At 38.3% G+C, this 27,990-nt stretch overlaps 1 protein-coding gene across 1 annotated transcript in view; it reads right to left on the bottom strand.

Moving 5' to 3' along the window:
* The window catches only part of GUCY1A2 (guanylate cyclase 1 soluble subunit alpha 2), a 145,595-nt gene that overhangs the window by 35,606 nt on the left and 81,999 nt on the right, over nt 1-27,990 (bottom strand). Inside the window, exon 6 of the mRNA XM_001233953.7 lies at nt 22,195-22,338. Coding sequence (XP_001233954.2) covers nt 22,195-22,338 — 144 coding nt within the window. The remainder of the gene's footprint in view (nt 1-22,194; nt 22,339-27,990) is intronic.

Raw genomic sequence — 27,990 nt, 5'->3', positions numbered from 1 at the left:
GAGAAAAAACAGTTCTTTAGTCAACTTTCAATCTTACACACAATATATACAATTAAATGAAGACAATTACTGGAGTCAAATCCACATGTGCCCTCTTTGGAAATGCAGTATCCATAAATTCTCAAAACAGGGTGATTGAAGAAATACAGTAAATCAAGGAACAACTAGGGATGGTAAAATACTAATAATACTCCAAGCAATGCATAAGAAATACTTAATGTTCTAAGTCATCATAGCCAAAAAAATAGTTCACTTCCTTATTAAGAAAGGTGCCGTCATCACAGGGATTTGAATATTAAACATCTAGTGTGACCATAACGTTTATCCTGTGCCTAGCTAGAGGATAAATTAGCTCTTGAGTACAGAAGGTTTCCATGTGACAAGAGAAACCTGTGAATACTTTAAAGCAAGCACATTTCAATATTACAACATCTCACAATATTGGACTATCCTTACACATCACACTCATCTCTAAAACAGTAATGATTCTGTGTTCCTTTGATTGTTCATCTCTTCTTTTTTAAGAACTTTAACTTCTATAGACTTAGAAGACAATATAAGAGCTACATTACAGTCATGATTTTTGTAGAATTCACTCTGCTCTTAAACTTGGAGCAAGACTTCAGAGTTTGCAGGTAATTATAAGTCTGAAATGTACTTGCAACTGCATACAAAGCGAAAAGAGGCTCTGTAATCATACATGTCTTTCAGATAGGCAAGGCCATTGAGTTGAGGAAAACTACATCACAGAGGAAAGGGAAGGAGCATGAAGAGAAATGGTTCTCCTCTACAGTTGAATTGATGATTTTAGTGCAGTGTTCACAGACTCTCTTGATTCATAAATAGGTGATACTTCATCAAGTCAATCAAATTTTCTCAACACTACAAAACAAGTATAATAGCAGCTAGCTTCAGAATTCATATAATTTTCTGCATAACTCTGTTACCTTCATTGGAAAACTAGGTTAAAAAGAAATTTGGAATTAAAATAGTAAGTGACACCAATGAAAAGTCACACTGTAACTACTACAAAATGTTACCTGTTTTACTCCTGTACCTAAGCTGCAAAGCTGTAAGCAATGTCTTGATTGCCACTGTATGTTAGATGTGCCATGAATGGCAATGAACTAGTCATTTACTGATTACATTTCAACTACTTCACATAAAAAATTCAACTGCACAGCAATTTTAGGTGAATGATTAGTATAAATTTGAATGTTTTCATTACTAGAGAGAATTGAATCTTATTTGCAAGTTCTTTTTCAGAGCAATTAGTACAGAAGTCCTGATGATATAAAGATGACAAAATCCAAACGTAAGAAAACAAACTGCTCTGTGATAAAGACGAATCACTTATAGGAATGAAAGTCTTCAGTTTGCAGTCTAACCTCTCTCCTTCTTTTATTCACTGACCTTTCCCCTCCCTGTCACACACTCACATCCCCCTTGCAGAAAAAAAATGATAGAAAACAAAGTATAGGAACTTATACTTTTGGCTTTAGCATGTGTGTCCTATAAACAATAGTCAAAGTTATGAAACATATGTAATAATTATAATTTCCTGTTATGAAGTTTGTAAGTACATGTATTCAAACATGGTAATATGCTTAAAGAAAACCTCTGTCCACCTGCAGAACCTTCTATCAACAGATTAATTTTTCTGTAATCCACAAACATACACACACAGAGATAAAAGCATATTTGTGCATGTGTGGAAGACCAATAGAGAAAGATGAAGAGCTTAAGCCTCAATTATACTTGCATGTTCATTTGAAAACCTCTAGACAAATTAAACAGTGATTTAGTTCTGGATGAAGTAGCAGATGATACCACGGCATTTCTAAAAAACTCTCTGTTGTCACTGCTGCCCAGCCAATCTGGAACTCTGCTAATTGGGTGAGTTTGGCAGCTGAAGGGCACAGATATCTAGCCCTGTTATTTACTTTACCAATATTATCATAATTTGCTTATTTCTTGCTATTTCTCATGTCTGATTGTGCTTTATTTGGAACTCTTCCAGTCATTTTTTTTTCCCCAAAACTATCTCTCTTTGATCATCCTTTGTAAACTTCTTTATCTTCCATCCTTTAGCCCTTTCCTCCCAAATACATGTAAGATGTTCTCTTAGAAAGAGTGCCTTTATCCTCTGGTGCACTGAAGTTTTCATACTCTACATACATGTCAGATATGCAATTGGTATAATTGAAAATAGAAGTATAAGAATTCTTCTCCAACAAAGAGCAACCAACTTGGCAATACTTCTCCCTTAAATTGCTAAACAAAAATAAATGTTTGCCTTTAAAAGTGAATTCAGGTTTTATGTGATGATATATAATCAAATCAACCCCAGAAAAAAAGCAGAATCAAAGCAACATTCAATCACCTTAAATAAAGCCATTTCTCCAAAGTAGGAAAATAGAGGAGAAAAGAATGAGTGAAAATTAAATTTATAGGTTTCTTAAACTGTATAGAGATTTCTGAGATTAATATGGACTGTTTTGTAAGACAATGTTTTTTAGTAGGTCATCTGCAGAGACCATTCAGTCCAAACAAGTAAATAAATTAGCTACTGATCTTACTAATAAAATAATAGTACTTTTAAAATCAATAAACAGAAATGACTCTGGAAAGTTAAATATAGTTACGATTATATACAGAGGAAGACCAAGAAAATTATATTTGATATTATTGCTTACTTAGCCTTAATAAATTAAGAGAAAATGGTTGGAGAGAAAGAAATCATTAGACATTTCAGAGTCTATGTCTGTAGTTTTATGAAGACTAAATCATACCAATTTAATCATTCTTATTCGCATTCATCTTGAGTTGAAATTAAGTGGATGTATGAATAAAGTACATGAAATACATCTGAACTGTGTCTTCCATTTACTTGTGCCTAGTAAATAAACATAAACCATGCCAAATTTTATTTAATGTGTACAGCAATGATCTGCAATAAAGAACATATATTTTAAGTTTACTGATCACACAAACTGAATTCATCCAGGAACACTCTCCAAACTAAAAATGCACAATTCAGTAGAGAAAATCAGAAATTTCTATTAAAGATCTGCTAGGTGACGGCCAAGATGAACTTAAGTTAACATGCAATTTGGTCAACTATAGAGAGTTGGGGCCACAAGCATTGTAATTAGACTGTATATAGTTTCTTCCTTCAGAATTCTAACTTACCTACACCACTAATACTAAGTTAAAACCTAGGTACTGTCAACCTGGATGGTATCAGAAAAGATCAATAATCTGCTCAGATCCTTTAAAGGATTTGTTGGGAGGGCAAAGAACACTAAATATTCATAGTTTTACTAACTATTTCTCAGTAGGAGGAACATGAGAATCACCTAAAAATATATGCAATTCATTATTGTCAAAGACTGAGATATGGCAGATGAATATTCAGAGAAGCTGAGATCTACATACTGTTGCCAGGTCTATATACATTAATGCCAGCAAATTCCTGAGCTGACTGTGTTAAGCAATACCATACAGGTCTTTAACACACTATTCTAGTTCTGCTAATACATATCAATTTTACATCAAACTAGTCATGTTATTTTGGTGTTGTCCTTTTCCTCATCACAAACAATCACTGTTACATTGCAGTATGGTGGTTAATTCTGCTTCATATGGAAAAGCATAAAAATAAACTCTTTCGTGATAAATGTTTTGGCAGTTATACATTCAGAATCCACATGGATGAGAGAATGAGAGAATCCTTTGATTGCTTCACTAAAGAGCAGTAACTTCCAAAGTAAAATGCATCAACATCTTACATTGATTTTGTTTCAATAAAACAAAGCAGTTTTGAAGCAAGTGCCCTCTCTTCCTCTACACTGCTTGATTTTAACAAGCAGTTTAGATGTGTACGAACTAGGTGCATAGATGCCTGTGAAAGGAAATTAAAGCACTAGCTCTGCTCAAAGTAAGGAAGTCTCTTATAGGCATATCAAGGTGCAAATCAACGCTTGCTCTTTCATATCATGTATAGTGGATGCATTCAATCAAAGAAACAAAATTAGACCAAGTGAGAACTCCAAAACACATTGAGAGTAGAAGTAAGGGCCTCATCCAATGATCCTTTGTAGTGCTTAGTAGACAGATCTATTTGATCATCCATGACAAGAGCAAGAGACCAAACCTAACTACCTAATATTAGCCAGACAAGGCTATGATTATGCACTGAAAAATTTACTTTCCAAAATTCAAATCAGTGACTGACATTTTAGAACAATTAGTTCATTGCTAAGTAAAAACGTTATGACTGTATTAGAAATATTCAGGACTGAAATGTAAAATGAAAACAATGACATCTTTAATTAGAGTTGTAAGGCCCATAAAATTATGAGATTCACTTCTATAAAATGCTGTAGACGAACCTTCAATGAAATTAGTCAAAACACATTTAAAATTCCTCTTTGCAAAATTGTTTAATCCCAGAAGCTTCCCACATGAAGGGTTTGGCTTCGTACATTTCAAAGCTGTTGCATGTTAAATTCCAATTACTTTATAAAAGGTAGGCAGCGTGAGCACAAAAGGTACTTGTAACAATAGACTGCATTGTGGTGTGTCTCAGAGATCATTATAAAGCAGCTACTATAGTGGACTGTGTCTGATTACTCACCACAATTTTTCTTCATTTAGTCTTAGAAATTGATCTTGGTTTGTAAGCAAATTTAGGGAATCCCAGTGAACTTCTAAATAATCCCCATGGGAAAGAAGAATAATGTTCAGACTACGTGTTTCATAGACACCATTCCCCATTGTGGAAATCGGGAATGAGTAACGTAAACTCCTTTTCTCTCCTTTGAAGTCAATTAATTATTTTCTATAAAAATAAACAAGTGCATTATTCACACCAGCTACCATCCAAATTCACATACATAGCTGAACTTAAAATGTAAATGTGAGCAAAAGGAAGTAAATATTTTCCTATGAAGTATACATTTAATTAATGACTGTTTAAACTACAAAACATGTCATAAAATAAATAAATAAAAATTTAGACCAATGTGTGAAGAACATGTTAATCAGGAAGTACACGCTTGTATTCATCATGAGGAAACGTAGTCAAGCAGGCATGAGATCTTTGTATCTCATCTTTTTATTTATTTATATTTTGCCAGATCAAGAAAGGCTATTTTTCCATTTCAAATATCTTAAAGGTTATATCTGTCCTCTAAGTTTTCAGTCAGGCATACAGAATCCAAATTAACTTCAAATGAGCTTGATCAGATCTGCTTCAGTATAGCCACGAAATAGAGTGGCACATCCCAAATGTCTATAAGGACTAAAATAAGGATAATATAAGGACTGACTCAAATCACAGAGTCACCAGCACCTACAGAAAATACCAGAAAAGACAAGTACAAAGTTAATCTCTCTCCTCATTGCCAGCGTGTTTCTGATCTTCTGTCTTTGCTTGTTTTTTCAAAGTTATGCATTGGGTGGGTTCCTCAAATGTTCCTTGAATTAAAGAAAGGCTTTTCTTATAACCCACACGCACTAATTAATGATGGTATATTTGACTGCAGCTACTTTTTCCTTCGTCTGCCTTCCTGGCTGTAAGGACAAGGCAGTAAAAAAAGCCCTTAAAATGTAACTCAGCAGCAAAAGTCCTTAATCCTCTCTACACATCCTTGACTCTACCTAAACAAATGGATTCAGCAGAAAAATGGCATACAGCGTTAAATACTATTTGTAGGTACAGAACAATTTCTACTTCGCCGAGAGACTTACAGAAACCCTCCCCAGAAATTATTTCTAAAAGTAACAGTTGTGATAAGGTGCCATTTCTGTGGAGGTTTCAAATGTTACTTCTGATATTGCCTCAGTCCGGCCTGATAGAGTTTAAAACAGAAGGTGCCATCAAATCACATGATTTGGGCTGACTGCATTTGCACCCAGTTAGCCCTGTGCTGACACCAACAGCTGTCTGCATATTTGCAGCACATCTCCTGAATTGCACAAAAACCAGTGTTCAAAGGTTTTTACTGACTCAAAGGTTGCCTGAGAAATTATTTGGGTCAAAGACGAGATAGGACAACAGGAAGTAATGTCAGCTGGTAAGTTCGCAGCATGCCCATATTAATCTAGTTTAAGTGCTGTAACTCCCAAAACCTAAAGAACATAACCTATATGTCTGTGCATAATCATATGATGTAAATGATAACTATTCTTACAGAAGGTATCTCACAAGTAAAATTTCAGTGTTGGACAAAACAAACGAATGCATCAGTCACTTCCTTATTTTAGAACCTTGTCCCACTAAATTGGCAGCATATTCAGGAAATAGTTGCAACAGAATGTGAAGGCATTATTCATAATACTGTCATTATGGGGCAAGACATATAAGGAGATGGATTTAGAAATGTCTGCAAACAAAATGAATTAAAATGAACGTTTTATCTCCACGGCAAAATAAACTATATTCATATCTGGATAATACCCATATCCTGCTGAGGAAGACACAACTAAACATTTTCTTAGTGAACAGGAAGCAGCAGTACAACTGGTATCACAGACCTCTCTCACATCAATTTCCACAAATTTCGGTGTTTTATACTGCCTATCAACCTGTTGCATGATTCTTACTCGCACACGCTTGGCATTTATAGATGTACAATCACTAACCAAGTTTTTCCTATTGTGTTCCTTCTGTTTTTGCTTTATTGGTATGGTTAGAGGAAGGTAAAGAGAAAATTTTTCAGGAAGTTATCAGGGTTCCATGTTTTTTTTCTGTCTTCAGAAAATCAAATTAAAAGTAATCCACTGTTGCAATTTGGTCATACAAACAAGCATTTACAGAGTGATTTTTTGGGTTTCAAATGTCCTGCAAACATAGAGAAGGTTAATCTGACTCTGACATTCTACGTTCTTTAAAGGAAGGGAGGAAGGGAGGGAGGAAGGGAGGAAGGGATGGAGGAAGGGAGGAAGGGAGGAAGGGAGGGAGGAAGGGAGGAAGGGAGGAAGGGAGGAAGGGAGGAAGGGAGGAAGGGAGGGAGGAAGGGAGGAAGGGAGGAAGGAAGGAAGGAAGGAAGGGAGGAAGGGAGGAAGGGAGGAAGGGAGGAAGGGAGGAAGGGAGGAAGGGAGGAAGGGAGGAAGGGAGGAAGGGAGGAAGGGAGGAAGGGAGGAAGGGAGGAAGGAAGGAAGGAAGGGAGGAAGGGAGGAAGGGAGGAAGGGAGGAAGGGAGGAAGGGAGGAAGGGAGGAAGGGAGGAAGGGAGGAAGGAAGGAAGGAAGGGAGGAAGGGAGGAAGGAAGGAAGGAAGGAAGGAAGGAAGGAAGGAAGGAAGGAAGGAAGGAAGGAAGAAATTATTTTTGCAAAACATTATTTAGCTCTTGCTTTTCACTTTGATATTAATGTTATGTGGGCTGCGTAACAATGAAGCTTGCTGTTGAGATTAGCAAGAAAAACATTCAGTTTCATACGAACTGCAATTTTTAAAAACATTTTATGTGAAACAAAACTGAGGTCATTCAAAATATGAAATGAAGAAAATATGACAGTCTCAAGAACATCCACTATGCTATTTTGAGGTTTATGGTACTAGATTACCTGAAGTGTGAGACACTGAGTTTTGCCTAATGCAAGTCATGGACTTTGAATTTAGTTTTCTAAACTCCTCTTAACCAATAGTTGATCTGGAATGGGTCAGGGTGAGACCTGAGGCACTTTCATTTTTCCAGAACTGACATCTCAAAAGAGCAGAAATATCGGAATCATACAATCACAGAATATCCCAAATTGGAAGAGTCCCACAAGGATCATCAAGTCCAACCCCTGGCTCCATACAGGACCACCCAAAATGCAAACCCAATGCCTGAAAGTGTTGTCCAAATGCTCCTTGAACTCCAGCAGCTTGGTATCATGCCCACTGTCCTGGGGCCCTCAGGAGCCTGTTATATGCCCACCACCTCCTGGTGAAGAACCTTTTTCCTAGCAGTCAGCCTGACTCCCTCCTAATGCAGCTCCATGCCATTTCCTCAGGTCCTGTTGCTGTCATCAGATAGCAGAGATCAGCGCCTGCCTCTCTGATCTGCCTAGAATTAATATGTTTCACAGAAGAATTAGAAGAATCTGTGTTTTCCAAAGCACGCAACCTTTCACCAAATGAGAAAAATAAATAATAATCTCACAGGATCAGAGAATGGTTGAGGTTAGAAGGGACATCTGGGTCCCTCTGTACCACCTCCTGCTCCAGCGGGAACACCCAGAGCAGGATGCCCAGGTCCACATCCACATGGCTATGGAAGATCTCCAAGGAGGAGACCCCACAGCCTCTGGGCAGCCTGTACCAGTGCTCTGTCACCTGCACAGCAGAGCAGTGCTCCTGCTGTTCAGAGGGAACCTCCTGTGTTTCAGTTTGTGCCCACTGCCTCCTGTCCCGGCACTGGGCACCACTGAGCAGGACCTGGCCCTGTCTTCTTTGCCCTCTCCCTTCAGATATTTATAGACACTGACAAGATCCCCCTGAGCCTCCTTTTCTCCAGGATGAGCAGTCCCAGCTCTGTCAGCCTCTCTCCATAGGAGAGGTGCTCCAGTCCCTTCATCATCTTGGTGGTCCTTTGCTGGATTCGCCTTCAGCTGGCTCTACTTAGAGAAAAGTCAGAGGAAGATATACCTGATTTATCCTTCTGTGCTGAGTTACGCTGAGCTTTATAGAATGACTATGTAGAATGCCATGGTTAGCCTCCCTGGAAACTAGAATGGAAAATGTAAGCATATTATAGTTTGCAGATTGGAGAGCATGGCTCTGTAAGTTTACGTAGACATAACTGGAGATATAGTTCTCTGCTATGAGAAAAACCTTTCTTCACTGTGCAAAAATACATTTGCAAACAAATATTTTGATTTTGAATGGTTCATTTCTTTCTAGTCATGAACACTCACAACTGAAAACTTACTTTACTGGGGGACTGATATTTGCAAAATTAATCTCATCTCCTGCAAACAATAGTGTTCTTGTGTGAACAAGAGTAGTATTTGTTATTGAGCTTTCTATCACTGATTCTCATGCACTATAAGGTTATGCTCTGTACAGCTAACAAGGATGTCACATAATTTAGGTAAACAATATTCACAACGTTCACAAAATACAACAAATGGAAAAAATCAAGGAAGAGTTATGAAAGCAGAAAAGCTAAAAATTCTTTGGCAAATGCTCAGAAATAATGAAAGCTCTGAGAACAGAAGAAGGATGTTATAGTCTCCTCAATATGTTTATAATTAGCAATTTGACAAACTCTCCATTGAACCACTGGGGAGGAAATCGCAGTGTATAAGCAACCATGAAATGCTGTAGAGTGACCATGACCTCATTCATACCAGACTGAATTTTTGCACTTTTTGTTTTGTTTTGTTTTGTTATCTGAGCTATCCTTGATATAAAATGTTCCATTTCTTCTGAAAAAGAACTTGACTTTAGCTGCAGAGGTCTGTGACCAGGAGCAGGCAATAAATCAGATAAGAATATAAGAACAACTATGCTGTATCAGACCAAAAGACCATCTAGTCCAATGCTGTGGCTATGAAAATACACTTGAAGAAAGAGGACAGTATACAAAAGATGGTACTTTGAAGACAAACAGGGTTAAATGAAGGACTCATTGAAGCCTGTGAAAATTTTCTTTTCATTTAGATTGAGAAAATGTTTCAGGCCAAACAGAATGTAATCGTGCTTTGTTCTTCACAAAAGTTTAAGAAAAGGGAGACTGTAAAACTGAACATCAAATACCTTCCTAAGAAATGCAAGGCTTTGTGGTATATACAAAGAGAAACACAATTAAAAAACAAAACAAAACAAACAAACAAAAACCTCCACATCATATTTTAATTTTTACCTTTGAGAAAGTTCTTACAAAGCGAAATAGAGATTTGTGTTTTGGACTTAGAAATCATAGAATCATAGAATCACCAAGGTTGGAAAAGACCCACAGGATCAACCAGTCCAACCATCCACCCATCACCAATGGTTCTCGCTAAACCATGTCCCTCAACACAACAGCCAAACGTTCCTTGAACACTTCCAGGGTCGGTGACTCCATCACCTCCCTGGGCAGCCCATTCTAGTGTCACCTTCAGAACGTGATGTTTTTGGGGTTCTGTTTTTTCTTTCAGAAAAAAAAAAAAAACAATTACTGAAATAACAAGAAAATATTTGTGTCATTAAATATTCCTTCTTTTCCATTGTCACTATCATAGAGTACTCAAAAAAACCAAAATACTTCTTGAAGTTAAGGCTCAGTCGGCTTAAGTAAAACAGGTTGATGCTCCCAACAGAAATGAGAACTGTAATTAAGTGCTGTTTGTGGCCACAGTTTAATTTCTAAATGACCAGCCTTCAGAAAGAACAATAGCAAAGCAGTACCAGCCATTAGTTTCTCACCAAAAGAACCTTTGAAACTATACGCAATTGAATATCTACCTCTTTTTTGGATATAATCTTTTTTTTTTTTTTCCTTAGAATGGTACATATTACTTGTTTTCACTCATTTTCTAAAACTATCACAAATAGACCTTCCACTAAGTAAGCTGTCATGGAGAGAAAAACAGGCATTTTACAGAGATGACAGAAAAGGTGCGTTTTTAACAAGGTAAGTACGGATTTAATGATACTTTCCATTCAAATGATATGAGATTTGTCTCTACTTTCACAGAAGACTGAATATTTACTCTTTTATAATGAACATGTAATGCTTCCAGGATGAATATCAAATTTCAAGAATATATCATCACTTTAGATAAGCATTTTTTAATCAGTTTCTGTCTCTTCAAATTTTAAGATAACAGTGGGAGTTTTAAGCAATCTTATAGTATTTAGCTGAATATCAAGATTATGTTGCTCTCCCCAGGAAAACTACATCTCAGCAAGAGGAATGAAATTATCCAGGGCCATGTGTTTGCTGGAGTGCTTCCACTTTCCAGGAAGGAGAAATGAGATCTCAGAAATATATCATTTCCCACCTCCCTCTTACATTCTTCTTCCTGTAAGAAAGCTTTCAATTCAAAAACTGTATCTTCCTTCTGAATAATAGTCACTTGGATCCATCAAAATTCTAACAGCTGGAAGAAATTCCAATATATCCTAAGCCATTTTTGTTTATACCACTTTCCTCTTTCTTTTTATTGCCCTAATCAAATAGCTCAAATTTTAGGAAGAAGCCAAGTAGCCCGTTTATTAACTTGGCATCCTTAAAAGTATTTTGACTTGTTTCTTCTCCTTTTCTGTTCATAACTAATGTTTTTACCTCCTCTCCTCTCCTCTCCTCTCCTCTCCTCTCCTCTCCTCTCCTCTCCTCTCCTCTCCTCTCCTCTCCTCTCCTCTCCTCTCCTCTCCTCTCCTCTTCATTTCCTCTTTTTTTAAAAAAATATTAAAGCAAAATTCAAACTAAGACATGAAATATACCAAAATATAGAGATTATTTTGTCTAAATAATAGCTCAGATTATTTAATATAAAGTCTCTGAAAGTGATTATTTACACTGAATGACTTTTACCCTAGTTTGAACAGAAGAAGCTCTTGCAAGTTCCTCTGAAGTATTGGCATTTTTTCCAAAAATACTCTACGTCTCACATGAAGGGAAGTTGAAATGCCATTAAACATTTATTTTATGGATTTATTTATGACAGGAAATGCATTCTTCCATAGAGAATAAAGCTATTCTGAAACAGTTAAACAACGCTGCTGAACTTGTCAGCTTCAAACAGAAGGCCAAGTATTACCCTTCGGCATCCACCCCACATCTGAACTGTTTGCTCAAATATAGCACAGCACAATGACTCACTGTTTAGCACCACATAATGACAACAGTTAAGTGACAGAGCTTTTTAAACTGTGCTTAAAACAGCAGACTTTGACTTTTACTCTCAGAAGTGAGTGTCTTGTGGGGAATAGAGGAAGGAAAGCAGTGAATTATCGTTAACAAATACAATTTATTTTTTCTCAGTTTTGTGAAGGAGATGTTGACAGCTGTCTCTAAAAGTCCCATAACTGAGGAGAACAGAGTATGGAGCCTGAGCTGCATAAAGGTTAACACATCTACAGGATTACACAGTGAGGCTGAGACAGACACTGTTCTCCATGGGACAACTCAAAGGTAGCTCCTGTGGGATGTTGCACAAGACTCTGCTGGCAATCCAGGGCCAGAAAAGACAAGGGCTACTGAGGTGCTCTTCCTTGCAAGATGGAAAACCTTTCTGTATGAGAGCTCTTTCAGCAATGAGTATAACCCTCCCAGCAAAAATAGATTAGCAGAAGGAGTAACCCAGAAAAAGGACAAGACAACTAGTCTGTCATGGGAAAGAAAGTAGAGCTATGCCTTTTAAATGCATTACAGAAATGGGTGCAGCAAAAAAGTACATGCAACTCAGCTTCATTTTTTAATTGTTGTCTTTTTATTTCCAGTGAACCTCATGCAGTAGGAAACAAAGGAGGGGAGAAAAGAAGATGGAAAAGAGATCCCTTCTTGCATCTTTTTCTCCTGTCAGCTTGGGGGTGAAAGCAGAGGGATCTGTGTTAGCACTGTCACATAGCACATTCGTTGTGCCCAAGCTGCGCTATCCAGGAGGATGTGTTACTTCTCTAGACTGGAGAGCTCCTAGAGAAGAAACCATATACCATCTCTTACTTTTAAAGCAAGCTCAGATCAAAGGAGGCAGATTTGCCTTGATCACCACTAAACTGCACAATTTAGTGGCTGTAGATAAAAACAGTTGGATGTCCCTCCTTGAGCACGGGAGTTAGATCAGATGACCTACAGAGGTTCCTTACAAATTCAACCATTCTGTCATTCTGTATTTAGGCAGCTTCACTCTTTGAAGGCTTGAAAGAAAGAAAGAAAATGAAGGGACATCGGTAACATAATGGAGGTTCTGACAAGAAAATACTGCAGAGCCTAAAAAAGACAACATACTGTCTGAAATGACAATGGTTCCTCATTCCTATCACTGGCACCATCCAGAAGAGGCTTCCTTGATTTTAAGGTGCAGACAGCTCGGACACTGGAGTACAAGGAGAGGCAGATGCCGTAGCAATGCAGCATACGGCAGGCATTTCCTCCCTGCATCCTATCCGTGAGAGCGCCAGTGCCTATTAACTCACCTGGGAGGCAACTCAAGCTTTAGCAGATTTTATTTTATTGCACAAAATCCAATAAAGAACTTTTTTAATGCAAAAATTAGTGCTCATTTCTCAGTGCATTACTACTTACTTCCTGTGACTACTCGTAGGATTGCGTATGATATCACTCATACCACTGTTTTATTTAGGTTTTTTGTTTTCCATCTCTTCTCCATCTCAGGAGAGAGGAAAAATAGTTTGGTAGCTGATAATGGAAAACTAACTTCTAATCTTATCTGATAGAAAGACATACAGAGGGAAGAAGAGAACAGACATTTAGGAAAATGGACCCTTGACTTAAAAGAAATAAGAGTTCAGAACTCAGTTTCCATGAGTTCCCTAGCTCAGTTCTTTACCTTTTCATGGATAACTTTATATATAATTTTGGTTTTGTTCTTGTTTTCCTACAAATACATAACATCATTATGCATGTGGGGATTCTCACTTTTTAAAGATTTTCATCCACTGTTACCTATGTGAAGATGTAAGAAAATTCCTGTGTATACGGGATTATTAATTAGGATTATGGTGATTATTAATTAACCTAGTGGGTTGTGTTGATAGCTAATTTTAATTCTATTTGTTGCTGTTATCATTTGTTTGTTTGTTTCTGTCTAATAAAGCATTGAAGAGTTAATGGCAATAATAAGAGTAGAAAGTTTTAGCTTCAGCATGGAAGCTCTCCGCTGGAGCAAATCAGGATCAGAACGTACAATTTCAGCAGCTGTGCAAAGTGCCCTGCCAGCTGAAGCCAAGGGGCAAAATGGTTTGTCATAGGATATCTTTCATCTTAAATAGCCAAGAATGTGTTTTCTTCTTCTTTTCCTTTTCCTTTTCTATTTCCTTTTTTTTCCTGATTTTACTTCTCCTTCTTCATCTTTTTTTCCTTCTTTTTCTTCTTCTTTTTCTTTTTTTTTCTTTCCCAGAGGCCAAAATTTCAATTCTTTACTCTGTATAAATTCTTTTTCTTTTTTTTTTTTTTTCATCCAAGTGACTGCCACAGTCACTAACCTCCTAATGCTTCTTGAGAGAAAATGTCTCTATCAGAAATTCACCAAAATGTGGTAAACCTGACTTACAAGAATCAGTCCAGGCACTTCTAAAGAAGTTTTTAATTTTGATAATTCAGTGTTTGCCTCTAAGAAGTGCTTTCCGTGGGAAATTCCCAACTACCATTAGCCAGACATCTGGATTATTACTTAGAGGCATTTGCATCTGGAATGAGTGCTGAACCGTGAGAATCAGAGCAGTGACCTTAGGCCTAACCCCACAGTCCAGATGCATATCCTGTGGCCACAAATCTCATGTAGGAACTAAGTCTTGAAACCATCACCAGTATTCCCTGTGCACATACTTACATTAAGAGGAGCAGGTGAAGAAATTGTCTGTTCCCTGCAAGACACTGGGACAAAATGATGAGCTAGGGACAGCCATCAAAGCAAGGTTTTGTGTGCCTTAGCAAACAGGCCATATCACTGAATTACAGAAGCACTTGGGTTAAACCCAAATTCTGTGAGTCAGAAAGAATTGTGAAAATGTAGTAGTCACTGCGAATTAATAAACAATGGAAAAGTCCACACAGTGCCCTGGGTACGTACCCTGGCTTCTACAAGTGTGATTTATTTTTGCCATGGAGACAAGAGTAGACAGAAAAAGGCTTTGTGCTTCCTGCTCTCCTGTTCTCTCAGGAGAACACTGTCAGAGAAATAATAGCATGAGGAGAATGCCCAGGTCCAAAGACAAATCTTCTTCCAGCAATCATCACATTATTAATTAGCTCGCCACTCATCTTTCAGGTCTCTTCCTCACAACAGTCAGCAGAAGAGTATATTCATAGCCTTCTAATTAATTGAATTTGGTCTCACATCTTGTTGCCAATGCTAATATCAAGCTTCTGTGCCCTGCAATTTTATGCACAGCAGGCTGCTCCTCATGCTGTGCAGGATCAAACCCTGGAAGCTTTGGAAGCCTACCTTTATTAGATACCAGAATTTTACTCTGGTACCCAATGAAAACAAGAAATGCATACTATCTGAAACAATAACCAACCTTTTGGACAACATCCCTCTTCAGCAGAATAAATATCTAACAAAACTTCCATACCAACTTCTTCCACAAGGCTGTTGCTATGCATCTACTAGTAAGATTAAATCCCATGTATCCTTGTGATTGCAACATATTCACAAATATTGTCATACAGTGGCTGTAATATATAACTAGGTATGATAAAATCCCTTCCAAAGACTAAAAGTTGAAAATAATGAGTGTGGTTTTAGTAATAAAGATAAAGATTATTACTAAAATCAGACAAAAGGAAGCACTTGAGTAAAAATGATTGGAGGGCTGAGGAAGGTTTGAATTTTCCCTTAAGGCAGCCTAACAAAGCCTACAGCTTCCCAGAAGCCTACAGAGGCATTTCAGATGCCTCTGTAATTCAGATCTGCTCCTCTCACTTTGCTTTTCCAAAGGCACGTATGGCATCAGAAACTCTCCTCAAGTTCAGGGAACTGACTTTGGATCACCACCTCCCAAGAGCTCTCTCATGAAAAAGCACCAAGCTTTTCTCTGAGACATGCAGCTCTGAGGGACATCCAAAGGAGTCACACTGCCCAGATGTTGGTAAGCCTGTCAAACTAAACACCTTTGTGTGGGCTTGTTCATCAATTTTTAGTCAAAATCTCTCTTAATGAATGCCTTTCTTTTGTGGAAGTTTTGGATTTTTTTCTTTTAACACAATGAAATTTCTTATTTGCAGTTATCCATCCTGAAGTGGGGTATTCCCACTTCCCAAGGCTGATTCAGACATTGGGTACAAGGCGAAGTTGCTAGGAGACCGCAGACGGAGCTAGAAGCATTGCCGTAAGCACAGCTCCTCGCACGGCTGACGGGAACGCCTGCATCAGCAGTCATCCTTTCAACAACTTAAAACAAAACAGACAACCCGTTACTGCTTACATAAAGACGCACATTTGGCGAGGACCACTGAGTTGCCATAATGCTACCACACCACAGTCGAAATTAAAACAAGGCAAGACGCACTGAAAAGGACTACGCAGATATCATTCACTGATGTACTTTCCTTCACGGTATGTTTGGGAATGGCTGCTTTGTTTAGAAACTAATAAAAAGCATATATTCAAGCAAATGTCAGCACTTTCATTCGACTTGTGTTCAAGCCCAAGTGCCTTATCACCATAATGAAAGAGGAAGTACTTAATGAGTAGGCAGAAGAAGTTACAGGCGCTAAGATTCATTGCCCATTACCGTGTGTCATGTCTCACCATGGACATGAGCCAGTACAACACACAGAGCCCTTTTTCTTCTTCGATATGCTCACTCAGGAGCCAGACCTGATGCTTATTAATATTTACCACTTAGCATGCAGAGATTAGAGGCTGATAAGAATCAGGCTTTCACTGTTCTAGTCATCATGAACAGGTATTTAATTAGACAGCACACACCAGAACTAATGCAATGGTATGGCTGTACAGCCTGATGGCTTAGGCTTGCTGCAGAAATGGTTTCACTTGCAAAACACTGTCACCTACACTGTACATACAGGAAGCTGAAGTATAGAAAGTCTGATATTATCTAAAATGGGACTGAGAAGGCTGTGACCAAACAAGATTTGAACGTACGTGTCAGTCCAACTCCCTTCCCTGGCATCGTCCATACTCCTGCAATCTCATTAGCTCTCAGAGGTAAAGATATTTGTCACACTTATCTGACAAATACTCATTCAAATATTTCATTATGAAGTAACCACTGAAAGTATGTGAGATGAATACAGAATAAAATACCCATATTTTCTCCATTTACAGAGTAAGAGTAACAAGTTTTGATGCATTTGTCTACACTGCCAGAATTCAAAATTAGATGAGGTTAATCCCACCCTTGGTATGAAATGCTCCCTCAGCTATGCTGCCTTTCTTTTGCTAGCTGATAGATAAAGACAGGCTTTGTGTTGAGAGTATTAGTACCAGTCTGCATTGTTTGAGTGCAGCTTATAAATCCAATAAAAAAACAGGTTTGGTAATGCACATTTAAAAGTTACAAGCTACAAATGCATCAAGCACTGTATCGTGATAACAAAGAAACTGCTGAGCCGAGGACCAGTCCATGTGCCCTGTAATCCCAATGAATGCAGGGTCTCATCTACCTTACCTGAAAGTTAATTAATCCAGTTAAAGCCAATTTCAGCTGGAAAACCTCCTGCACTACTCTATTTAGATTATGTCATCATTAGCAGGTAAGGAAACAGAAAATTCAGTTTTCTGACTGAAGTGTTTATAGGCCTAGTTTTCACATTATTGTTAACAAAACTTGAAAAATACATGACATTTTTCACCTGCAGTGGAACACCTTCTAAAACATGTGCTGAATTACTGTAATAGGGCCCAATCTTCTTCATGTTTTAGACAGAAACACCTGTGCGCAACAAATCCACATAACTGCAGCTAATTTCAGCAGCTTCATGTAAACCATTCATTTGTCCTCGGCGTGTTCCCAGTTCTGTATCTGTTCACGACCTTACTAGGACCACCTTCACGCACTGAAAAAAGGAGCTGACAATCTTGGAGAATAACTCATTGGGAAAACCTTATTAGTTAAAACCAGCTATGTTCTGCCAGCCCAGACCGTTTAACAACAAACTGCAAAGGAAGCCTTTCTTGTCTTCAGGATGCACACTGCAAGCTGAATAATTGGGCAGGACTTGAAGCATGATAAAAAGGGATGCCACTGATAATATATTAAGGGTCTAAACACATTAAATGAGATACATACTGTGACCTTTATTTCTAAAGGTCTACGCTCTGGAGAATTCTTCTTACAGCATCATCTCCAGCTATTAAAATTAATATACTACCACTTTATCTAAAGAGATAGAGTATGATAAATATTGAACATTCAAGTAATGCTCACTTAAATGCAGAAGGCAATTTTAAATCAATATTTTCAAACTACAGTCATAGGGCACTACGTTTAATTAGTGGCGCAGAAGCAAAATCAAATCAGAGCTCCCTGACTAAAAAGCATTTTGCTGAAAGGGTATAACCAGTTCTACACATAGTGAGTGAGCCAAAAGCCCTTCCTTTTACTAAGGCCCTTAAATTAATGGGATTTTGCCTCAAATAGAAATGAGTACGAAAACATTTTACAGGGACCTGGAGCTTCCATCACTTACATGAGAGCAATCAATCCATTTTCTGTTACAATTATTTTTCAGAAAGAGCAGACTGTGCTACAGCACTGATGACAGGACTTGTGCAGACTGCTATAATATAGCCCACTCTCTCTGTGAAGATTTTTCATTACTGTGCAAATCACAGTTCATTTGTGTTGCTATAAGGAGCGCAGGCACAGGGTCTCCATTCTGGTATGCATTTCTGCTGCCTTTGGCTATGCTGGAAGCAACAGATGCCTGAGTACATGGCAGCTGCACACCATGGTGCCCCCAGCAGCACGCTATGTGCTCTGAGCCACAGGGTGAGACCAGGGATATAAACCAAACGTGCTTCATGCACCTTGCCACCATCCTGCGGTCCATCACTGCTTTCTAGTCAGGTAGTCCAGGTATTGCTCCAAGGAGCAGGTTCTTCATATAGTGCACAATGAATACCAATAACTGTAAATCCAGACAACAACTTTCATTTGATTGCCTGCTAATACTAAAAATCCTATCCTTAATTCCCACTTTTATATAGTATTTTTAATTCCATCATTTACTTTTCTCCCTAACTTCCTGAGTCTATCTCTGAGGCTGTCAGTGTCACTCAGGAAGATGTCAATAAGCTGCTATCACAGGGATGATCACTTCAAGCACTACAAAAAGCAAACATTTGAATTCAGTCCTGAGATGACAACAAAATATATTCATCAAAGTAATTCAGAAAATATATGTATTCCATAAACTATAATCATGAAGTCAGAGATGTCTAATTGAGTAATCATCAAATAAAAAGCACTGCATTTCATAATTGCAGTTGGATTTCCCTAGAGGTGAAATCTCTGCAAGCAAGATAACCCAGAAAGATGTGTAACTTAAGTCTGCCTAAAAGACATTGCCTTCTGCAATAATGAGCCATCTTCAGTGTGCATCACTGCCAGTCACACCCTACAAAGCTGGGGGTAATTTCTGAATTCCATTTCCAGTGCTGATCTCCAAGAGCTTAGAATCATAGAAATGCTCAGGTTGGAAAAGACCTTAAAGATCATCAAGTTCAACTGCAACCTAACCATACTACCATAACTCTAACAACCCTCCGCTAAATCATGTCCCTGAGCACCACATCCAAATGGTTTTTAAACACATCCAGGGATGGTGACTCAACCACTTCCCTGGGGAGCCTACTCCAGTGCTTAACAGCCCTTTCAGTAAAGAAGTATTTCCTGATATCCAACCTAAACTTACCCTGGTGCTACTTGAGACCATTTCCCCTTGTCCTGTCACCTGTCACCAGTGAGAAGAGACCAGCCCCGCTCTCACTGTAAGCACCTTTCAGATACTAGAAGAGAGCAATAAGGTCTCCCCTCAGCCTCCTTTTCCCCAGACTAAACAGCACCAGCTCCCTCAGCCTCTCCTCATAGGGCGTATTCTCCAAGCCCTTCACAAGCCTTGTTGCCTTCTTTGTACCTGCTCCAGCACCTCCATGTCCTTTCTGTACTGAGGTGCCCAAAACTGAACACAGTACTCCTGGTGGGGCCTCACCAATGCCGAGTACAGGGAATTTAAAGATTAAGCAAAACTGTCTCTGGAAGAGAAATTCACTGCAAACACCAAGGATATGTTAGCATGTTTGCTTCTTTTTTGAAGATGCTTTCAAAACAGAGTAACCATGTGGTAACAGTCAGCCAATTAGCAGAAATCAAAGTTCAAGTCACTGTGGTGTCATTTATTATATAAAGGGGCTGGGAATAATTTCCTCCTATTCAATCAATGTTTGTCAGCCAGTTTCTAGGGGGAGGAAACACAACACTGTTGTTTACTCCTGAGATCAGAGGGACTCTTTATTTTTAGGAATTATGTTTTGAAAACTTGTCTCAGAGTTAGTGAAGCTATCATCTTATTTTTTCAAAATGACTACTAGACTATCCTGAGGAATGAAGGCCACAGCTGATACCTGGCAAAAATGTCAGAAATGGTTTCAGCATGAGGATAACTGCTCTCTGATTTCAAGCTCTCCAATATCCAAACACTGATATAGGACATATTCAACATGAGAAAGCAAAAACTGCTTTTAGCATTTTATATTCAACACATTTGGCAGTGACTCAAGGAATGTGAACTGTTCTTTGTAATACGAATCTCTGATAAGAGTTAGGGTCAAAATGTAGTCAAAATACTGTGATTGTTTTGCCATCCATATCAATAGGACCAGTTCAAAGTAACCACATTACAATACATTACAGTTCCTTGTTGAGAAGTCACGCAACTTCACATCTTACAGTTTTCACAGTGTACTTCAAAACTAATATTCATGAATATATGAAATATTTTCATGGAAATGCCTTATAGCAAAGGGTACAAAACAATTAGTCTCTTATTAATGGTATGGAGCTGAATCCCTTTTTAAAAAATTCTACGTACATGATGTATTTGTTAGTGAAAATCTGTGGAATGATGAGCACCTACAAAGCTTTGTACATGAGAAACTAACAAAAACAGAGGTCACTCCATGCAATCATGCCAATTTGATTTAAAAGTAATGCATCCACATTTAACTGCAATTATAATTGACATAACTACTAAGAAGACTAAGCATTCTTTGTCATTTGTAGGAGGGTTCATCTGACAGAGTGAAGAAGCTTACAGTGTAGATACCCAAATTTAGGCTAGGTCTACAAAATTCCCATACAGATAACTGAGAAAATACACATTTTTAGGGTGTGATTCATCTCACCCCTGTGTAGATACGTAAACTAGGACAAATTAGAGCTGACTTCTGTAAAAGCCCTTATTCCTATAATTTTACAGGGTATATATGCAGATGAGATGAATCCTTAAATTCAAATCAACACCGGAATTCAAGCAGTATTTGGACAATGTCTCAGATATCACATTTGAATTCTAGGTGGTCCTATGTGGAGCCAGAAATTGGATTCAATGAGCTTCGTGGTTTCCTTCCAACCCTATGGGAACTCTATCCAGCCTTCTCATATAGCTATATATGACTTCTGTCATTGCCTTTAGACAGTGTTAATTGAATAATTGTTCTAAATAATCTCCCCATTTTCTCTGAAAATAAGAAGAACAATTTAACCCAAACCAGGAGTAAGTAAAATGAAGACAACATGTAAACTGAGCCTTGCATATATCTCCATGGATTTTCTTCCCTCCTGAATTTCCATTTTGTACCTAAATGTTACCCATTTCAAATGCCTATATTTACAAGGCTGTTGTAAGATCAAAAGAAGCAGAATGGCAGAGAGGACCTTCAAGAAAATACAAAAGGACATGCTTTCCCACCTCCTGCTGCCTCTTGTATCACTCTAGGAAAAAGAACTGGCAGTGTGTGGGAAGGAGGAACAGTATCACCAAGAAAGAGCAAGCAGTCCCCACACAGTTGTATTCAGATCAACAACTTTTCGTAAAAAAAAGATGTGCCCCTTAAAGCCACAGAACTATCTGAGTGCATCTACAACAGAGCTGAAGTTCTGGAGCCTACTTCTGAAATGAATTTTCCAAATGCCATTCCATGCTTTAGCTTGCAGCATGGGACAGTCCTGGAGCATGTGAATCATCTCCTTGTCACACCAACTGAACTGGAAGTCTCTAGGAGTGCACCTAGTGCCAAAAATAGACTTTCAATGCATATAACAAAGAGACAGCTAACACAAAGCAGACCCCCCTACACACCAAAATGTGCATTATGTGGATGTTAAGTCTCTTGCTGTGCTTAAAACAGTAGACATGAATGTTGATGGGGACCACTGAAATATATAAAGTGATATCTTGTTGCAATTTTTAATTCTTGCAATAGACTTCTACTGACAGAATACAGTGGAATTCATCAGGTTGATGTACCACTGATTAGCTGAGAATAAAGAGCAAAGGGTTTACCTTAATAGGGCTCCCATCCGGAGTGAGAACCTCTTCTGAAAGCTCCATCATCTTCAGTGCCATCAAGGCAATGGCTTTAGCATGGCTAAGGCTTTTCTTGTGGAGCCCTGCCGCGACGCAGTATGCATCACCTATTGTTTCCACCTGCAACAATCAGACAAATCAAATATTAAAGTAAGATAATGAGAAGAGATCACTACCATTAGTTATCTGCAACGAAATAGCATTGCTTAAAAACATGTGAGCAAAACATCCACAAAAAAAAAATAAGCAGTTAGACAGCGGAGTGTAATTAACCTGAGTTTGTAAACAGGTGCAGTCAAAATCTGATGTGTGATGGCATAGTGGTTTGTCAATATTACAACCAAAGAAGATCATTACATCAAGAACAATGTATGCCATCAGCTGAGATATGACATTTTCCCATAGCAGTAATGAAGAAAACTCTATTATCGTAAATGAGAAATTGCTTGCAGCTTTGTTTGGCACTATCTTGGTTGAGTTTGTTGTTTGGTAAGAGGAGTTCTACATGATTATAATTCATAATTATTATCTGCTCTGCTAGAAAAGTACTTTAAGAAGAGAATTAGAAGAAGCAAAATGTCACCATAAAAAACAGTGAAGAGTCTATGACTGCTCATTAGGAGGCAGCTCTTCCTGGTATAGGGGAGAATTTAAAAATAGACATTACTGCTACAGACTTTTGACTGCATCTGTCTCTGTTATTTTCAAATGAGAAATGCTGCCTCTCTCTCTGCAGTGCAGCCTGAGAACGAACTCCCTGCCTTCAGGCATCAAGTGCAGCAGGCTGTTCCCTCTGGTCTTTTCAGACAGGACTTCTTTATCTCTCATCCTTTATTTTCTTTAAAGAAAGCTGTCCCTCAGGAGGAAGCAGGAGCAAAAGAAATTACGGAAGCCCTCTGGCTCTGGTTGAAGGCAGCATGAAAAACACTGAAGCCCTTGAGTTCTTCAGCTTTATTGACAGCATTGTGATTTCTAGTCTGCCTGCCCTCACATCTGCATCACATTCTGCACAAAGCCCATTAACACATGCCCAAGCAGACTCAGTCCTCAAGGCCTCTTGCTAATCCAACTTGGCTTTCACCCTGCCCTCAACACTACAGTAATGGCAGAAAAAGCTTCAGGAAAAGTTAGCATGAGAAGAAAGCAGGTATTGAACAAGGAGTTATTCAACAAATAAATACAGATGATTCTTCTTTCTGCATGGACTCTGCTAATAGTGGTAGACATGGACCTTCTTAGATTAATTTTCAGTGCAGAGAAATAGAATTAGAGGACCTGCCTCAAAAAGTAAGCATTATATGTAAGTGTATCCAGAGCAGGAATCTGGAACAGCAGTATGAGCAAGTGTCTCCCACCATCTGACATGAAGAAGCTGTTACTAGCCCATTGCCAAGTTCAACTCCTTAGGATTTCCTGGCGATTGTACAGGAGGATACGCAGCAGTGACTTGGGGTTTCTTGTGAGCTGATGATGAACAGATGGTCAAAATTTTTCAACTACAGAAAGAAGAATCAGCAAAAATCCAAATAGACACTGCCAACTTTAAAATCGTGGAAGAATATGACCAGTCTTAGTAGCAATGAAGGGATTACTACAAAAAGAGCTGAATCTGTGATGTCAGATACAAAAATAAAATACCAATTCTGCTCTTCATTGAATGATTTAATTTCAGAATTACTATTCCACTAAAGTGCTTTGCGTTACACCTCTATAAGTATAGATCTGGGACCTTACACTGTTCCTGCAACTTGACTTTTTTTATTACCATCTTCTCATTCCAAAGATTCCATAACTGTGTGAACCAACAGCTGAATTCCACTCACTGTATGAGTAGTAACATTTGAGTTGCATTGTATATATCTGTGTACTGCTAGGAAAATGGAACTCAAGCTGCACCATAGTACTCTTACTCTGAAAATAAAAATGATAATAGTTCCAGTGTGCGATAGCCTTTAGTTTCTCTAACGTGATTAGGAATGATTAGGACATGTGAGATTGACCTGCTAGAGGTCAGTGCAACTGACCTCTAGCTGAGGTGGATGTGATGAGTACTGATCAGGTTGTCTAATGATTATATGATCATTTGCAGTCACTACTAAGATTTCCCTAAAGTATTTAAGCTGAAATTTCCATGCTGAATATCTCCATTAAATTTCAGCCTTGGTTCAGTCCTCCTTCAAAATTAGATTTGGCAACTTTTCCAATTATCTGTCCGTTTTTTCCCCCAATCCCTTCTGAAAAGAAATCCAGGATTTATAATTCTCTGATTTACATAAATACAACAGGATTAGGAGAAAGGTAAGGATCAACTCAATGCAGCTAAAAGTAGCAGCATTCAGCTGTTTGATGCTATTCAAGATAACTGCAGAATCATAGAATGGTTTGGGTCAGAAAGGACCTTACAGATCATTAAGTTCCAACCACCCACTAGACCAGGTTACTTAAAGCCCCATCCAACCAGGCTTCAAATGCCTCCACAGATGGGGCATCCACAGCTTCTCTGAGCACCCTGTGCCAATGCCTAATATCTATAACCTAAATTTACCCTCTTGTAGTTTAAAGCCATTACCTCACTACACTCCCTGACGAAGTGACAGAGTTCCTTCCCAGCTTTTCTATAGTTCCCCTCTAGATACCATAAGGCTGCTATAACGTCTTTCTGGAGCCTTCTATTCTCTAACCAGAACAAGCCCAGCTTTCTCAGCCTTCCTTCATAGGAGAGGTGCTCCAGCACTCTGGTCATCTTTATGGACCTCCTCTGGACACACTCCAATGAATCTATGTCCTTATACTGGGGCCCCAGAGCTCAACACAGTACTCAGGTGGGGTCTCATAAAAGCACGGCAGAAGGGGACAATCTCGTCTCTCAGCCTACTGGCCTCCTCTCTTTTGAAGCAGCTCAGAATACAGTCGGCTTGCTATCCAGGCTGCAAGTCCATGTTCAGTTTTTTACCTACCAACACCCTCAAGTCCTTCCACGCAGGGTTACTCTCAATCCAAAATCATGCTCTGATTGCACAGCAATCTTCAAAGGAAATCTCTACCTAGTACCAAGCTAACTTCACAGGTTTTGACTCTGTGATATGAATATTATAGTGCATTATTATTATTGTATTTGACTTTAATATCCTTCTAGATACACATGCAGGGTACATTTTGCTACTGGAACACTGAAACACATCATTTCTTTTAAAAATCAAAATGCACTCTTTGCTGCATATTTCAGCCTTTTTTTTTTTTTTTTTTTTTTGCAGATGATCAGTGGTTTTACCTTTGTTTAGATTCAGTGTTTGCTCTATCTAAAGGCCTTTTCTTAGTACTCACTATTTCTAGCCATTAACTCACAGCCTGACCTATTATTATCTGTTCTTCTTTGGTTACTGTTAATTTAGGCTCACTTGTGTTGGTTTCACTGAGTTTTTCATTAGCTGGGGACTAATATACAACACGACAGAAAAGAAAGAAGGTTGAATTAAGATGTCAAAATTATTTCAATATATAAAAATATGATATATAATTTTTATGTTCAGTTAACAGTAAAAGAAGCCAGGGATCATCACAGCAACTTACACAGCTACACAAAAGCCTTCTCTAATGCTTTCTGTAACTCCTTGCAAACTTTCTGAAAATGTCCAAAAGATCACCAGTCAGGCCCACAACAAATCAAAGATTAATGTTCATAATCAATTGATGTAGTTGTATGTACTCTACAGTTCAGAATCTGTTTCTTGATAAATATCCTCAGACTGCTAAACACTGTACAGTGACAATACGTAAGACTCACTGTAGATACAGTACGCATATTACTGGTATGAACAGTATTTTTAATAAAGGTTGAGCTCTACAAGAATTGTCCTGCAGTCATTTACTTATTCTTAATTTGAATCGATTTCAGATGGAATATGATTTGCAGATGAACCTAGAAGCCCAGAAGACAGAATATCATATCTCCAGTACAGTAAGTGGAGAACAGAGGTTAATAAACTACCTCTGGGGCAACACCAGCAGGTTTCTTCTAAGTACAAGGACCTACAAAATTATCTGCTACTGGAGCACTTCTCAAGCCAAATCCAATCAAGGGACATTCTGCATCTTCTTGCGAGAGAGAGAGGGAGGGAGGGGGGGGAGAGAGATGCAGAGAAATAAAAGATTTTCTTTCTCACAAGGCGGTGCAAAAAAAAGGATTCCTGCACAACAAAGAATGAAAAGCTACAGGATACTCCTGGATATCTCTGTGGGCAGCATGTGTCAGTGCCTCACCAATCTCGGAGTAAAAAATTTCTTCCTAATGTCTGACCAAAATCTCCCTTCTCTTTGTTTAAAACCATCCCCTCAGGTCCTATCACTGTATCTGTATATCTCTACCTAACTCTTGATGTTAAAGCCTGGGGTCTATTTACAGCAAACTGTTTTTTCCTAGTGGATGACTGTCCATACCTCACTAGATGGTCTGAAAACACAATCTAGCTTTCATGTTTACATTCATTTATTTCTCGTGCTGCTTGGAGCAGAACCAGTCCGCTCAACTCAAACCAAAGAAGTCCTTAAAATATCACAGAAAATGTCCAGCAAGACCAACTGAGGCAGGGGCTTGCTCATTTTTCCCACTTGCTTCCTCTTACTTTGATACTGGGAATGAGAAAAAAGACCTATGTAAGAGGTCATCCAGCAGCATTATGGTCTTCCCTGATCTTAGACCCAGGGCCACAAGGTATTTGAGAACATGCGAAGTTCTAATAGCGTAAACATAGATATTCCTCAGCCCTTTCAGTCCTTGATTTCTCATTCTCTACCTACAGAATAATAGATATATTTTCAAATTCAGTAAAGTTCCTAGATAAATCAAATCCTGCTAAGTCTCACCTGTTTCTGTTATTTTAATCACCAGAAGTATTTATTTAAGTATGTGTTCAGAATCACAGTAACCTTAAGTTGGCAGTAAACCTGAAATATTAAACAGTTTATCTATACTCCACAGCATTTAAAGTGTATATACTATATTTGGCTGAAGGGAAGCTTATTACTAAACAGTTTCTTATCACTTATGAGCAGTCAGCCAATAGCTGGAAAGTCTCTTACTGCTGGGAGATATTCTATAAATTCTCATTGTGTAACAATGAAATAATGACAACCAGCAGTTGCTATGATATCAGTTTCTTCTTTAAGAGTTTCAGAATGCAAATACGTAAATAAGCAGCAGGGAAAGAGATAATGGCCTGGATAATTGTAATTTCATTCTCTTCCCCATCCTCCCTTGACTTTTCTCACAAAAAAATTAATTCTGCTGGTTTGTGTGTGATTCTTTTCCCTACATAAAAGAGGATAATATTCCATCTTAAAATACTGGCTTGTCATTTCACTTCTCTTCTAGGCATTTTTCCACTCTCCCTCCATATAAATGCACATTGTTCAAGGTGCATCAGTAAAGTATATAATCCTTGTATTTCAGGGCATAAATCTCAAAATGAAAGGCTAAAAAGAAGTTTGCCAAATGTAACTGTCATTTCATAAGTAGCTGTTTTAAGGGCCCTTTGTACTTCTTCAAGTTCCCACATTTGGGTGTGGCTCCCTGACATTTAGATAATTGAGGTTATAGTGTTGCCACTGTTTTTTCCCCTTGTTACTGTATGTTTTAATTTTAGGATGAAAAATTTGCTTTACAAATTGCAATGGAAAAAAAAAAAATGAAGGTGAATGATTACCACTTTCTGTACTCCTCATGACGTAACATATAAACTGCTCAAAGAATCATTATAGTAATGACAATATATA

Source organism: Gallus gallus, chromosome 1 (assembly GCF_016699485.2).
Source record: "Gallus gallus isolate bGalGal1 chromosome 1, bGalGal1.mat.broiler.GRCg7b, whole genome shotgun sequence".
Taxonomy (NCBI): domain Eukaryota; kingdom Metazoa; phylum Chordata; class Aves; order Galliformes; family Phasianidae; genus Gallus; species Gallus gallus.
Note: the sequence above shows the minus strand (reverse complement) of the source record. Positions and strands in the feature narration are given on the sequence as shown.